The sequence below is a fragment of the Ochotona curzoniae genome, unplaced genomic scaffold (assembly GCF_017591425.1).
Source record: "Ochotona curzoniae isolate NIBS_2020 unplaced genomic scaffold, NIBS_Ocur_1.0 scaffold_1852, whole genome shotgun sequence".
NCBI lineage: Eukaryota > Metazoa > Chordata > Mammalia > Lagomorpha > Ochotonidae > Ochotona > Ochotona curzoniae.
Window position 1 is genome coordinate 739,933 of NW_024467087.1, and position 13,067 is coordinate 752,999.

The 13,067-nt window shown below is 46.3% G+C and overlaps 1 protein-coding gene across 1 annotated transcript; it reads right to left on the reverse strand.

Moving 5' to 3' along the window:
* Nucleotides 1-4,261: 4,261 nt before the first annotated feature.
* On the reverse strand, nucleotides 4,262-9,884 carry CNGA2 (cyclic nucleotide gated channel subunit alpha 2). The gene is made up of 6 exons (XM_040999640.1): nucleotides 9,765-9,884; nucleotides 9,511-9,603; nucleotides 8,663-8,833; nucleotides 7,205-7,312; nucleotides 6,208-6,314; nucleotides 4,262-5,894 (listed from the first exon to the last, which is right to left on the reverse strand). Exons 1-6 carry the CDS (start codon nucleotides 9,872-9,874, stop codon nucleotides 4,489-4,491), a joined length of 1,995 nt encoding a protein of 664 aa, XP_040855574.1. The 5' UTR covers nucleotides 9,875-9,884; the 3' UTR covers nucleotides 4,262-4,488.
* Nucleotides 9,885-13,067: the final 3,183 nt, after the last annotated feature.

Consider the following 13,067-nt stretch of genomic DNA (forward strand, 5'->3'; position numbering starts at 1 on the left):
TGACATACTTATTTAACTAATTTTTTTTATCAAACTTAAAAATTTAGGCTATTTTCTTTAGCTCTGTGCTAAGCAACACTATCAATAACACCCAAGTGTTTGGGGGCAGCACATATTACAATACATAAAGAGAACTGTAGTGCCCAGTTCCCTTGCAATTGAACCTGAATATTTCTTACTTTGTCAGCCTCCACCAGTGTGGGCAACTAACAGGCATAGACTTGGAAGACTGATCCATTGGCCTTGACACCCAGGATCATCTGTGGACATGGAAAGGAACCATGACGGGCATCACGGGGAAAACATCTGGTCTTAACAACTCTGCAAGCCACCGAACTCGGTGTCCTGACTGCCCCACCAGGGTTTGGGAGGGCCTCAGTGTAGTAGGGGGTTCAACGTAGAGCCCATCACTCTTTCCTATGGTTCAGGCGCCCTCTGCTGGCAGCTCCCTCTTTATCTTTACATTGGGGTCTTCAACGTTTCCAGGAGAGAACAGAAATGGAGGACCCTCTGCTTCCACCTACCCCTAAGGACGGAAGTGGTGGCCAGATCAGCTTGGAGCTCCAGATGGAGAAATAACTCCGTGTTGCTGAGGCTGAGATTCAGCCGGGGCTGGGCGGGGGTGGCAGTCTGCAGGTAGGCAGGGGCCACCTAAGGTCAGATCACAGGAGGGAGGTAGTGGTAGGCGGAGCAGCAGCTTTTGTTTTCTGTGGAAGGTCACCAATGCAGAGAAAAGCAAATTGATGGCCGTATACAAATGGGGCAATTTACCTTCAGTAGGTATTTTCAGAGGAAAATAAGAAACATTCCAATTTAAACATTTTTAAATTAAAAGCAGGGAACATCAGGCTGTGCTGAACAAATACAACACATAATGGAAAATGTACTTCAGTTCTTACATTACAGCCAGTTACAAGAGAGAGGCGGGGGCGGCCGCCAGGGACAGGCAGGAGAAAGTCGCATTTTCACTGAGAGTGATAGAGAGGAGTGGGTGGGGGTTGGTCAGAGACAGACACTGCCTGTCTAGGTTGCCCACACAGACATCCATGCTTTATCCACAGGGACACAAGCACAATTATGCATGCATTTGTTCACAAACTGCATCAATAATCCTGTCATTCCAGCCTCTTTCTCAGCCAACAAGCTGTGTTTATATGAGGAGAAAAGACCAGTCGCTGAAGTGGCCCTTCAGCAGTTTGGGGAGAAGTCTCATGTAGGAAAATGGGATGGGGCTTAGAGAAGGGACCCAAGGCCCAAGCCTTAGGGGGAAAGGCAAAGACAGCAATTCAGAGTCCCAGATGTGGAAGAAGACAGGAATCTTTGAAACAGAGTTGAACAGGTGTCAGACATTGGACCCAACCGTTCCTGGGGAAATGGAATCTGAGGAGAGGATGGGCACTGAGCCCTGAAGTGCATGTCCCGAACCAGTGGATTTTCCATGTAACCACAGAAGCCACTTGCTTTGCCCTGGGGAAAACACAGATCCACGCCACAGTGTTGATCCCACAGCATAGGCTACAAGTACCACAACTGTTGGAACTGGACTGCTGGTGAACCAAGCTCCAAGGGGAAGCACCCAAATGTCTTGTTGAAACCAAGGCACAATTTGTAAATCTGTCATCCCCCACCTGCGAGGACAGCATCTTGTCCAGGCTCCAATCATTAACAGTGTGCATCTTAGCAAGCAGCCAAGAGGGCCCCCAAAGACGTTGGTTTCTGTTGCCTGTGCTTCTCTTGAAGTGAAGCCTTTTCTTATAATTCCATATCAAAAAGATTAGCCACAGAGTGGCATGCCATCACAAATGTTAGATTCTTATTGACGTCACTCTCAGGAATCAGAACCCAGACACAGGTGATGTTTGATTCCTTTAAGTGAGGTTCCCCTGGTTCATATTTATCACTGTAAGCCAAGAAATTACATTCAAAGTCTTGATCTAAATCTAGCATTCTGACTAGAATAACTGAATTAATAAATGTTGAACTAACATCAAAATAATTGCTACATCAAAAGCATAAGCAACAAAAATAAGAACAAAAAGATGCCCAAATTGTGCTACAACAAAATTTTAAACTTCTGTGTATCAAAGGGTAAGTCAACAGAGTGAATGGGTGTCCAGTGGAATGGGGGAACATTTCTGAATCATGTCTGATAATGAGCTAATAACCAGAACATATGAGGAACTCCTAAAACTCAATAATCCAGCATGAAAATGATCAATGCATTTGAATAAGCATTTCTCCAAAGAAGACACTCAAATAGCCAACAAACATGTGAAACTATGTTCAAAACCACAACCTATTAGAGAAATCTAAATCAATGCTACAGTAAAATAATTACTTTTGACCTTTAGGAGAGCTAATAAAACAGTAACAACTGTCAGCGAAGTAGTGAAGAAATTGGATCTCCTTTGCACTGGTAAATGATCCAATCGCTGTGGAACATGATGTGACAGTGCCTGAATAAACAGAATTATTTCAAGATGGAATTACCATATTGCTTATGGGTCTATAGCTAAAAGAATTTATAGTAGGAAATACTCAAACAGTACGTAAATGAATGAAATAACTCATATGTAGACATGGTAATATAACTCAAATATAGAGATCAAAACAACTCCAATGTAGAAATACGTAAGAGAAATGTATTCATACAATGGAATATTATTCAGCCTTGAAGGGGGAAGTGATCTCTGACGCATACTGCAACATGCAGAAACTTTGAAAGTCTTCTATTCAGTCAAATTAGACTGACGCAAGGGGCAGATACTATATGATCACAGCTCTATGGGATTCCCAGAGCAGTCCAATCCACAGAGAGAGACAGTAAAATGGTATATGCCAGTAGCTCAGGCAGGAAGTTAGAGAAATGGAGTCCATCAATAGAGTTTCAACTTTGGAGAATGGTTTACTGTCAATGTAAATATACTTAATACTAATCATTACCTGCAAAAATTGGTAAGTTCACAAATTCTGCATGTATTTTAACAGAATAACTAAATATAAATAGTGTAGCTGAACATGAAAGCATCAGATTCTGTGCCTAGATATTCCCTGATGATCATCCTTCAGTATCCTGATTCTCCCAGAACACCCAGTTCAGACACCTGTTTTCCAGGATCACCTCTCCAAACACACAGGCAAAGCTGATGTTGGGACAGTTGGGCTCTACCATTCATACACGTCACTCACTCACACATGTATTTGTCTGTTCTCATAGTGCATGACTACTCTGAATTTCCCCCTCTGATGCTACAGACAGGGTAAGGAGGGAAATGTTATTGGCCTTGCCCTCAAAGAGCTTACAGTCTAGAGAGAAAATCAAGTCCATTGAAACCAACCACAAAGTATAAGAGCAAGTACTGAGGCTGTTGAGCACTGAGGAAACCTAGAGAGGGGTAACTGATAGCCTACTTAAGAATTGGTTCAGTCAAGGGGACCTCCACAGAGACATGGGGCCCGAGCTAAGTACTGAAGGACTGCTACAAAGATGTAGACAGGGTAACATGCCAGAGTATTGCAGGCAGAAAGAACTGCATATAGAGGAGTAAAGAAACATGAGGAAAAGAAAGGGATTGGCAAAGAGAGAGATGTAAACAACAGACACAGACAATAGTCACAAATACTTCAAAAGGATTTATTAACTTCTGTGTCTAGTGCAGATGTTAACTGCAGGAGTCTCCTACATGCCACGAAGCTTCAGGACCTCTTTAGTAATAGTCTGCATACAGGGGTGATGGACGCAGTTTTGGCCACCTCTACAGATGCCATTCCCGGTTGGACAATTGCCAGTCACCTGATTCCTCACCCTCTGACCTGGAATGGACCAGAAGTCAGAAGCATGATAATATCCCAGTTCCAAAGAAGATTGCAGAGATCTCACACCAACCTAGCAGACAAATAAAGCAGTCACCAGAGCAGGAGCTATAGGGGCTAGATGGACAGCCTTGAACGAGCACCCTCCTACATGCTCCCCCACCACCATCATAGCCTGTCTTGGCAGATAAACACTGGATATTAGGTAATACCTGTAGCCAGTGTTTAAATTACATATATATGCAGGGGGACATTCAGAACACATGTTAGAAAAAAAATAGGGACCAGAACCAAGTGGAGAGTGGCAAATGTAAAGGAGTACTGCAGCAAGGGTGCACGCTGTTCTGCATATGTTGACCATCAGAGCAGACAAGTACCCAGCTTCCAGTTCCAGGACAGACCCGTCGAGTTCAGCTCTCCCTTCTTCCTCCTTCTATTTGATCGAAGTGAAGATCCTAGAAGCCCAGCCAGGATAGCCTGTCTGTCCAGAAGCTTCACTATCTGTTAGACTTGAAAAGGTTTGCAGGGTGCTTAGGCAAAAAACCTGGGATTAGACTGGTTCCTGGAAAAGTTCAAGTGGGCATGATGGTAACGCACACAAATCTGGAGCTCTATACAACTCTTCTAGTTCTTGGGATCAAGACCAAGGCTGACAATGCCAGCAAGCCTTTGCCTTTAAGGCTGCTCAGCAGAAGCTGGTTCTGGACTATGCATCCCATCTGACAAATAATCGTCCTCATTGCTCTGTTTCATCTTGATCTCTAGAACTGTAATGCGCTGCTTGAGTTTCTGCTGGGCCCCTGTGTACTCAGCTAGCAGGCGGCCAAAGCGAGTATACAAGGTCTCCATGTTTGTCTCCAGCTGTTCTAGCTTCTCCTGCACATCCACCTCCATGCTTGCAGCCACCTCATTTTCATCCAGCAGCCCCTCCTTCATTAGAATTTCCCTGCCCCTCTCCTCCAAAACCTTCTTGGCATCAGGGTACTCAGTCACAGCTTCCATGAGGTCATCCTTGGACAAGCAGAAAAGATCTGAGTAGCCCAGGCTGCGAATGTTAGCTGTGCGCCGATTGCCCATTTTGCTACCTTTAATGTTAAGGATACTGATCTCACCAAAGCAGCTCCCAGCTGAAAGCAGGGCATATTGAGTCACACCATCATCAGCCACCACTGCCAATTTGCCTTCTTTAATTATGTACATTTCCTTGCCAATGTCCCCCTTGCGGCAAATGTAATCCCCGGGACTGAAGACTTGAGGACGGAGCTTTAGCACCAGTTCCACCAGCAGGCCAGCCTCACAGTCCTGGAAGATGCGCACTTTCTTGAGTGTGGACAAGTGAACATTGATAGCTATCTCAGCCCTGAGCTTGGCTGGCAGGTTCTTAAGTACTTCTCGCTCATCCACAGTCTTCTTATTAGTCCACAGGTAGTCAAACCACTTAATGACCTTGGCTTCCATTTCCTTGCTGACTTTGCGAAACTGCATATAGTGCTTGACAGCATCAATTTTAGCCTGGAATTCTGCCCTAGTGGCATTCATATTGGAAATCATGGAGCCTACATTTCCTACAATGGTAGCAAAGATAAGGACACCAATCAAGAAGTCAAAGATGACAAATAGGTATTCCTCATCCTTCACAGGTGGTGGTGTCTCCCCAATAGTGGTGAGAGTCAGTGTAGACCAATAGAGACAATAAATGTATTCCCTAGCCAAGTATCCATATTCAGGATCAGTGATGTTGGGGTAAACCCAAGTGTCAACCCCAAAGCCGATGGACTTGGAGATGGCATAATAGATACAGGCGTTCCAATGGATGATGACCAGAATGTAAAGGACCAGGTTGCTGATGCGAAAGATGTTAGGGTAGCTAGTGCGGGTTTCAGTGCGATCGAAAAACTCAAACATGCGGGCAAAGTGTAGCAGGCGGTTGAAGCGCAACTCAGGATTGTGGATGCCCACAGCAAAATAGATCAAGTCTGTAGGAATGATAGAAGCCACATCTAGCTTGAACTGTAGGGTGTGGATGTAGTTGTCTCGCAGTTTCTTGGGATCTTTGACTAGCAGCCCCTGCTCCAAGAAACCTAGCAAAAATGCAAACCACCGGGTCATACCTGCAGGATATCAGAAAAGATCACAAGACTCTCTCAACCCTCCCTCCCTGCAAGAAATGTAGCTCTTGAGGCAGGCTTACAAGACGGACCATAAAAATTACACACAGGTACAAACCTGTCTAAGTAGATGGGAATATTAAGTTTAAATAGGGGCAGTCACCAATCAGTGTTCTGTTTGAGCAGCTGAGTCCAACACCATGTCCAGTGGGCTCCCTGAAAGCTTAGCCTCAGGCCTTTGAACTTACGGCTCATGCTAAAGCCTACACCCTACTTGTTCACTCACCTGTGCGCAATCGGATGAAAACATCTGCAATGTAGACCACATCCGAGAAATAGTCCAACACCAGCCACACCAGGAAGTAACCTCTCTGCAGGTCACTGAAGCAGGCTCTACAGGAGGACAGGGTTGGCCTTCACCCACAAAGCCAGCCAAGGTTCCACAGAAACCTAAGTAACTGACTGCTTCTCACCAGCCAGGACTCAGGTAATGTCTTGCCTTCTCTGGGAGGTTTACTTTGACAGTTCTTTCTTTGGCAGTTACCTGTCTCAGAGTCTCGGAGTCTTCTTGGTTGTTTATTTTATTGCTTGTTAACAGTTGATGTCCCTCAACAGCCCAAGAGCTCCATGTGAGCAGAGATTGCCTATCTTACCACTTAGCCCCAATATGGAATACAGAGCTTAGCATGAAGTTGGTACTCAGAAACTTCTTATTGAGTGAATGACTCAGGTGGGGGTGTAGTGGGGCAAAAAGGCTATGAGAGAAAGCTCCATATAAAGAGTGGCTTTCCAACTGAGTCTGTAAGGATAGAAATCTCCATAGGTTCAAGAGTGGGACAGGCAATTTTCTCTTAAGGAAATAGCATACTCTAATTCAAAATTAATGAATTTGTGTTGGAGTGTGTCCAGAATATGGAACAAGAGGGAAGGCCAAGGGCAAAGAACCCTGAAGGCCATGCTTAGAACTTGAAATTCATTGTGTGGGCAGTGGAAAGCCATTAACAGAATGAACAAGGGTTGCATCATCTAGCACAGTATTGAGGATAGAGAAGTTACAGAGGATTCAAGACACCAATGAAAAGACAGATGTGATGTCCTGGTAGTACAGAAAGTGCAAGGGGATGAAGGCTAATGATGCAGATGGAAGTACCATTGGGAGTCCAGAAGGAAAACTTGGTTGGGGTGAAGTCTATGTCCACAACTGGGCCCTGTGTGCTCTCATTTCCAGTACCTGGGGCCTGGGCTTCTTTGGCAAGCCCCCTCCCAAGTCCTTTCCTGCTTACCTGGCCACCAACAGACACCAGTTGTATAGCACAGGCAAGGCAATGACAAACAGCCAGCGGTAGTACCAATCCCCAGCTGGATCCAAGACAAATAGTTCCAATTTTTTCCTAAGGAGACAGAGAGAGGCCAGGTTTAGGGGCCAGGTCCCTTGATGTGGTGCCATCCTATATCCTAGAGACCAGGAGTCTCAGAAGAAACACTGCCAGTAAGGATAAGACTTGGTTGGCTTATAGTCCAATTTTTTATGGACCCACAATTTGGTACTGAACATCTGTATGCAGTTCAGACAGGTTCAAGACACCCCTTCTCCAGTCTCACTTAGGCCTGTTGGCTACCACATCCTCTAAAGTCCATTTACCCAAGCTTTCAAGGATGTAATGTGGGTTTGGGCTTGTGTTCACATCCCTCCTGAGAAGAGGGAAGAATGCTAGGAAAGTGAGATCCACTTGATTTCTGCTTACCCCACTGCCTCCTTTTTGGTCCCTGGCTTCCAATCTCCAAACCATTTTCCCAAATGCTGAGTCCTGTCCTGGCCTGAGTTCTTTTCCTCTGCCGGCCAGAAGTGGGAAATATCGGTTTGGCCAGACAACTATAGTCACATACTCATTCTTCAAAGAACAGATTTTGCACCTGTCTTCTCTGACCTCTCATTCTTTCCTAGTCCAACATGCTGGCTTTCCCCTGCAGCCCCTTGCATGAGCTCTCTGAAGTCTTGCTACCTCACCCATGTGGGATTTGACATGTGCATCCCCTCAGCTTCCTCCACAGTTACTGGCTATAACTGGCATTAACTGGCATTTCCTCGTGTGAGCATTCCCCTGCCCACACTCCCCTCGTGAGCAGCAAGAAGAGATCTGACAAGGGGCAGGTAAGATGAGAAAACCATGAAAGGCTCCTGGGTTTTGGAGATGCCATGAGCAGTAATAAAGGAAACATGCCACAGTTCAGAGCATAGCAGGTCACAGCTGTCTTGGCCTTTCCTCACTCTGCAGAGGGCTTGGTATAGCCCATACCTGCCCCATGGCAGAAGCATTAAAATCCTACCGAGAGGTAGGCGTGTGGTGCCTGTTAACCTGACACTTAGGACACCCAAATCCTCTGTCAGAGTGTTTGGCTTTGAGTCCATGCTCTGCTTTACACCCAGTTTACTGTTAATCCTTGCCTTAGAGGCAGCACATGACAAAATGATTGGATCCCTACCACCCATTTGGAAAACCAGGATGGAGTTCCAGGCTCCTGGCTCCAGCCCGGTCCAATCATGACTAAAGGATGTGAACAAATCAATGATCATGTCTCTGTCCCTCATTCTGTGTGTGTAAGTGTGTATGTGTGTACGTGTGTGTGTGTCTAGTGTTCAAATAAAATGGAAATAAATCAATTGAGAAAAAGAAACCCCATTGAACTCTCCCAGTGCATGATGGGGAGCCCTTTGAGCCCTGCAAGCTGAACAGATGTACTTGGTGTCCTTGCCATCGCTGTCCTTCTCTCCTTTGCCATCTCCTTGCTGTGTCGTCACAGTCTGGAGCTCCGGCCCACGGAAACGCTCAAGGAATGAGTCGGGCCTGGGTTCCTCCTCTCGGAAATTCTTGTTCACCCACTCTCTGATGACGACCACCAGACGGGCAATCCTAGATGGAAGAGAGAGGGAGCATGAGCTGGAAAAGCTCTGAACTGTTCCAGAAGGATGTGCCCCAAGAGCTCACTAGTGAGTGGGAATCAGAGAGAGACACCTGCAAACTGATCAGACCACCAAGTCCCAAAGGTTAAGAACTGGGGAAGAGGCCAACACCAAGAGCAAGGCCCTGGGACACAGGCAGGTGGACCCCTCCTGCTACCCACCGGGGAGGGGTGATCTTATAAAGAATTTCTACAGGAGGCACCATCTCTATTGACTGACAAGAGCAAAACGGAGGTCCTTGAAGCAACATGGAGGTTGTGACAGGCAGAACAGGCTAGGGTGAAGGTTACATCTGATTTTCTGCTTTCCTGATTTCTTTATGGAGCCTACCACCTTAGGCTATGGATCTTAGGCTCACCACGTAGGCTCTTCTGCTGGGAAGAACAGCATCTCACCTACCCTAATGCTGACAGACCCATGAGTGATGGAAATCCTCCCCAGCTACTCTGAGCTTACTCCACATGAGCCATAGGAGTGTCCCACACCTCAAGAAACAAGAACACTGACAATGCTCCCTGGAAGTCTTACAGAAAGACATATCAGTGTCAAGAGGAGGAGGCCATGATAACCACTCCTGCAGACTACATGTGAAAAGGGGGGTAGCAGCAGGGCCGTGGGGGGATCTACCTGTGGAAGCCACCCCTTCCTTGCAGTGGAGCATCCATCTCTGCCAACCTCTGCAGTTCTGAGGAGGTGTCATCATCAGCTGCAGACTGTGTCCTACAGAGAGACAGGTGAACAAGGGGTCCCTGGTCATTCTTCTCTCTCTCTTCCTGCCACATTTGTGGCCCCCGTATAGTCCTGGACCCAGAGATTGATGAGCTGAGAGGAATTAGCTTCCTCTGGGCATCCCAGGAGCCACCTAGCCTCAGTGAACTCACCTGCTTCTGGTCCCACTCTCATCTTTGCCATTGACCGTGATGGTAGGGATTGCATGATGGTTGTGGTTATTGGCTGGGGAGCTCTTCACGCCGTTAGATTTTTCTGTCATCCTCCATATATGATGACCAGGACCCTCATCTATCAGAGAAAGAGCCAAGAAGAAGGTCACAGAGGACCCTGGCACCCATAGAGAACAGGAGTGCTATAGATGGCCTGGGTGGCAATAGAACCAAGGCTTGCCTGATAAACCTCAGTATATTCATGGACTGTAGGCCATTTCATGGCAATAGGACTTAGTGTTGCTAAGTTCTAGGCTCCAAGGACCAAGAAAGTGATGTAGTTCTTCCCCCTGAGATGTAATTTAAAGTGAACACGGTGTTAATCTACAAAAAGTGATTTTGTTCCTATCCAACCTAAAATCAAACAAATCAAATAACTGCCTAACCCATTTTTCAGTCATTTCTCTTAAAGGACATCACTCTGAAGTGGCCTTGAGTGAGGAGAAACTAAGTGCAGAGGGAGTATGGGGAAGCTTCTTTAGCCAAGGAGACATATATACCCACATGGAACAGGGGTTAACAGTCAGTGGTTGGTTTGGAAGTCACCACAGCAGAAACACGTGCTATATATCTGCAAAGAAAGGCCGCTGGAAGATAGGTGAATGGTTGGTTGGTTGGTTGGTAGGTTGGTTGGTTGGTAGTTAATTTGGCTTGGATAGTTTGTCAATGAGGATTCTGTCCTCTGGGTTGTAGGGAATCTCAAAGGGATGGAACAGGAGAGTAGCATTCCACTATTTCAGAAAGCTCTGTTTGGTTGGTTTATGAAGCCTGAATTAGAGCAAGGGTGGAGATGGGTGGCTGGAAGGAGAATTGAGAAAAGGGTACCGATGGAACCCAAGACTAGATGGATAAAAGAAAAATTGTGATATGCATTAGGGATAGGGGGTAAAGAAGAACACCTGTATGGGATTGCACAGGAAGAAGAGCCAGAGGGAGGGCCGAAAGTGAAGTCCCAGCGAACCACAGCATTAAAGAATCAAGCAGAAGGATCAACCCAGGAATTGTCTAGAAAAGAAACAGAGCTGTACCTTGAGACAGTCAGGGAGGCTGGGGCAGGCTACCCTCAGAAAAACAATTACCTACTGAGGCTGAACAGCAGATCCCATCCCCAATTTCCCATGGTCCTTACTGATGGACACCCGGCCACTGCACTGTTCCTGGAATATCCTCCCCAATTTGTCCCAGCTTCTGGAAATGTCACCACGGTAATAGCAAACACGTCAAAAAGGCTCAGAGATGCTCATCTGGTGTTCTCTGTGGGATTTTGATACTAGGATGCTAATGAGGGCACCTAAGGGAAAAGAACAAGTCCCTGTTTGGACCCTGGAGGCAACAGACCATGGAGACCGAAAGTTTAAGGTAATGCAAACAAAGCCCAGGTTTCTGGTACCAATTAGCTTTGGAAATGACCTGGAAAGGATGGTGCAAATCCAAAGCCTTCAGGTCAAGAGGGCTTGTAACACAGGACTGGGCCAGCTCTGGGACACTTCACATGTTTATTTCCTCTTGTATCTTAATGGCACCAAAACAGAATCCTCTCTTGAAATACCTTGTCCTTCTCTGCCAGGAGCACCAATTCTCCTCACTCTGACTGCCCAGAGGCAGCTGCTCAGTGACACAGTTTCCATTATCAAACAGCCTTCTTAACTACTTGCTGCGAGAAAGGGCAGACAGCTATCTTTTGCCTTGCCTTCATTTTCCTAATCAGCAGTAAAGGGTGCTTGTTCACATAGGTATGCTCTCTCCAAGAAACTTTATCTGGTCCTAAGGCTTAGGTCACCATCAAGGCCCAGCTCCAAGTACTGCCCAGGCATCTCTCCAAAGCTCTCCACTGGTATTACCAGCTCCCCCCTAAACTTATTCTTTAGTACCTCACATCTTCAGACTCCATGCAGTTAAAGTTGACCTTGGCCCCTCCACCTACAAATCAGCTTATCTTTCAATCTATACTCACTTCTGAGAAAGACCTTCCCATCTTCCTATCTCTCAAGGCAGAACTCAGGCAGTCAATTGTAACTCCTTGTTTCTTTCATCACATCCAGGAAGCCTCTGTTCTGATCAGTTCCTGAGACTTTCTGTCCATTCATTATCCTCTGTTCCCAAGGCCATGGACAAGTCTCAAACTTTCGTCTAGAGATGCAGTCCATATCTGGACTGGAGGAGGGCAAATGTGCATAGGTGTTAAGGCTCCCAGGGGGATGAACCCCATCCTTATTTACCTTCAGAGCTGCATCTACAACCAAGGGCTGAAGGGGTGACCAAGTGGAAGAGAATGAAGAGAACAGATCAAGATATGTGACAAAAACCTGAGGAGATGGTTCCCAGGGAATGGAGATCAAACTGCCAACAATGACCCCATACTGGGACAATAAAGGATGCCTGGAAAACCTGATATTTCCATCTCTGCACCTGGGATAACAGAGCTGTTGGATAGAACAACAGGGCACTAATGGTTTGCCTTTTCAGGACTTGTCAAGGAGGAGTGGTTAAAGAGGCTCTATTTCACATGGTTAAATGCTGAGCATAAAAGCTAAGGAACAGAAAGAGCTCGTGTAGCTATTGTTTTTCTAGAAGCTTGGATTAAAAGGAAAGAGCTAAGCTAGTGGGAGCTAGGCAAGAATATGGGATTATGAATAGTCATTCTTGCTATTATTTTATGCCAAGGAGATAATAAAGGATGTGTGACGGTTTCGAACTGGAGACATTCAACACTATGTAAAAATACCTATGCTGGTGACCAACTGCAGTTGAAGTTGGAGTCCAGGAAAGGTAAGGATGATGGAGGTGTTCAGTTGCCAGAGGGGGTTAAAGGAGACTTATCAAGAATTAGAGGAACTTGGGCCCGGCGCGGTGGCGCAAGTGGTTAAAGGTCCTCGCCTTGCACGCCCGGGATCCCATATGGGCGCCGGTTCTAATCCCGGCAGCCCCGCTTCCCTTCCAGCTCCTTGCCTGTGGCCTGGGAAAGCAGTCGAGGACAGCCCAAAGCTTTGGGACCCTGCACCCGCGTGGGAGACCTGGAAGAGGCTCCTGGCTTCGGATCGGCATAGTATCGGCCCGTTGCGCTCACTTGGGGAGTGAATCATCGGACGGAAGATCTTCCTCTCTGTCTCTCCTCTCTGTATATCCGCCTTTCCAATGAAAAAATAATAAAAATAAATCTTTAAAAAAAAAAAAAGAATTAGAGGAACTACAAAAGAAAAGCCAGATGCGATGGAGGTGCTACACATATTTAATAGGAGTAGG

Bases quoted from the DNA above. Each gene is read 5' to 3' on its own strand.
- CNGA2 (XM_040999640.1), bottom strand. From the start codon at position 9,874: ATGACAGAAAAATCTAACGGCGTGAAGAGCTCCCCAGCCAATAACCAC. The intron at 9,604-9,764 runs GTGAGTTCACTG...GTCTCTCTGTAG, and splicing joins GAGAGTGGGACCAGAAGCAG to GACACAGTCTGCAGCTGATG. The intron at 6,315-7,204 runs GTAAGCAGGAAA...GTCCTCCTGTAG, and splicing joins TGGTGTCTGTTGGTGGCCAG to AGCCTGCTTCAGTGACCTGC.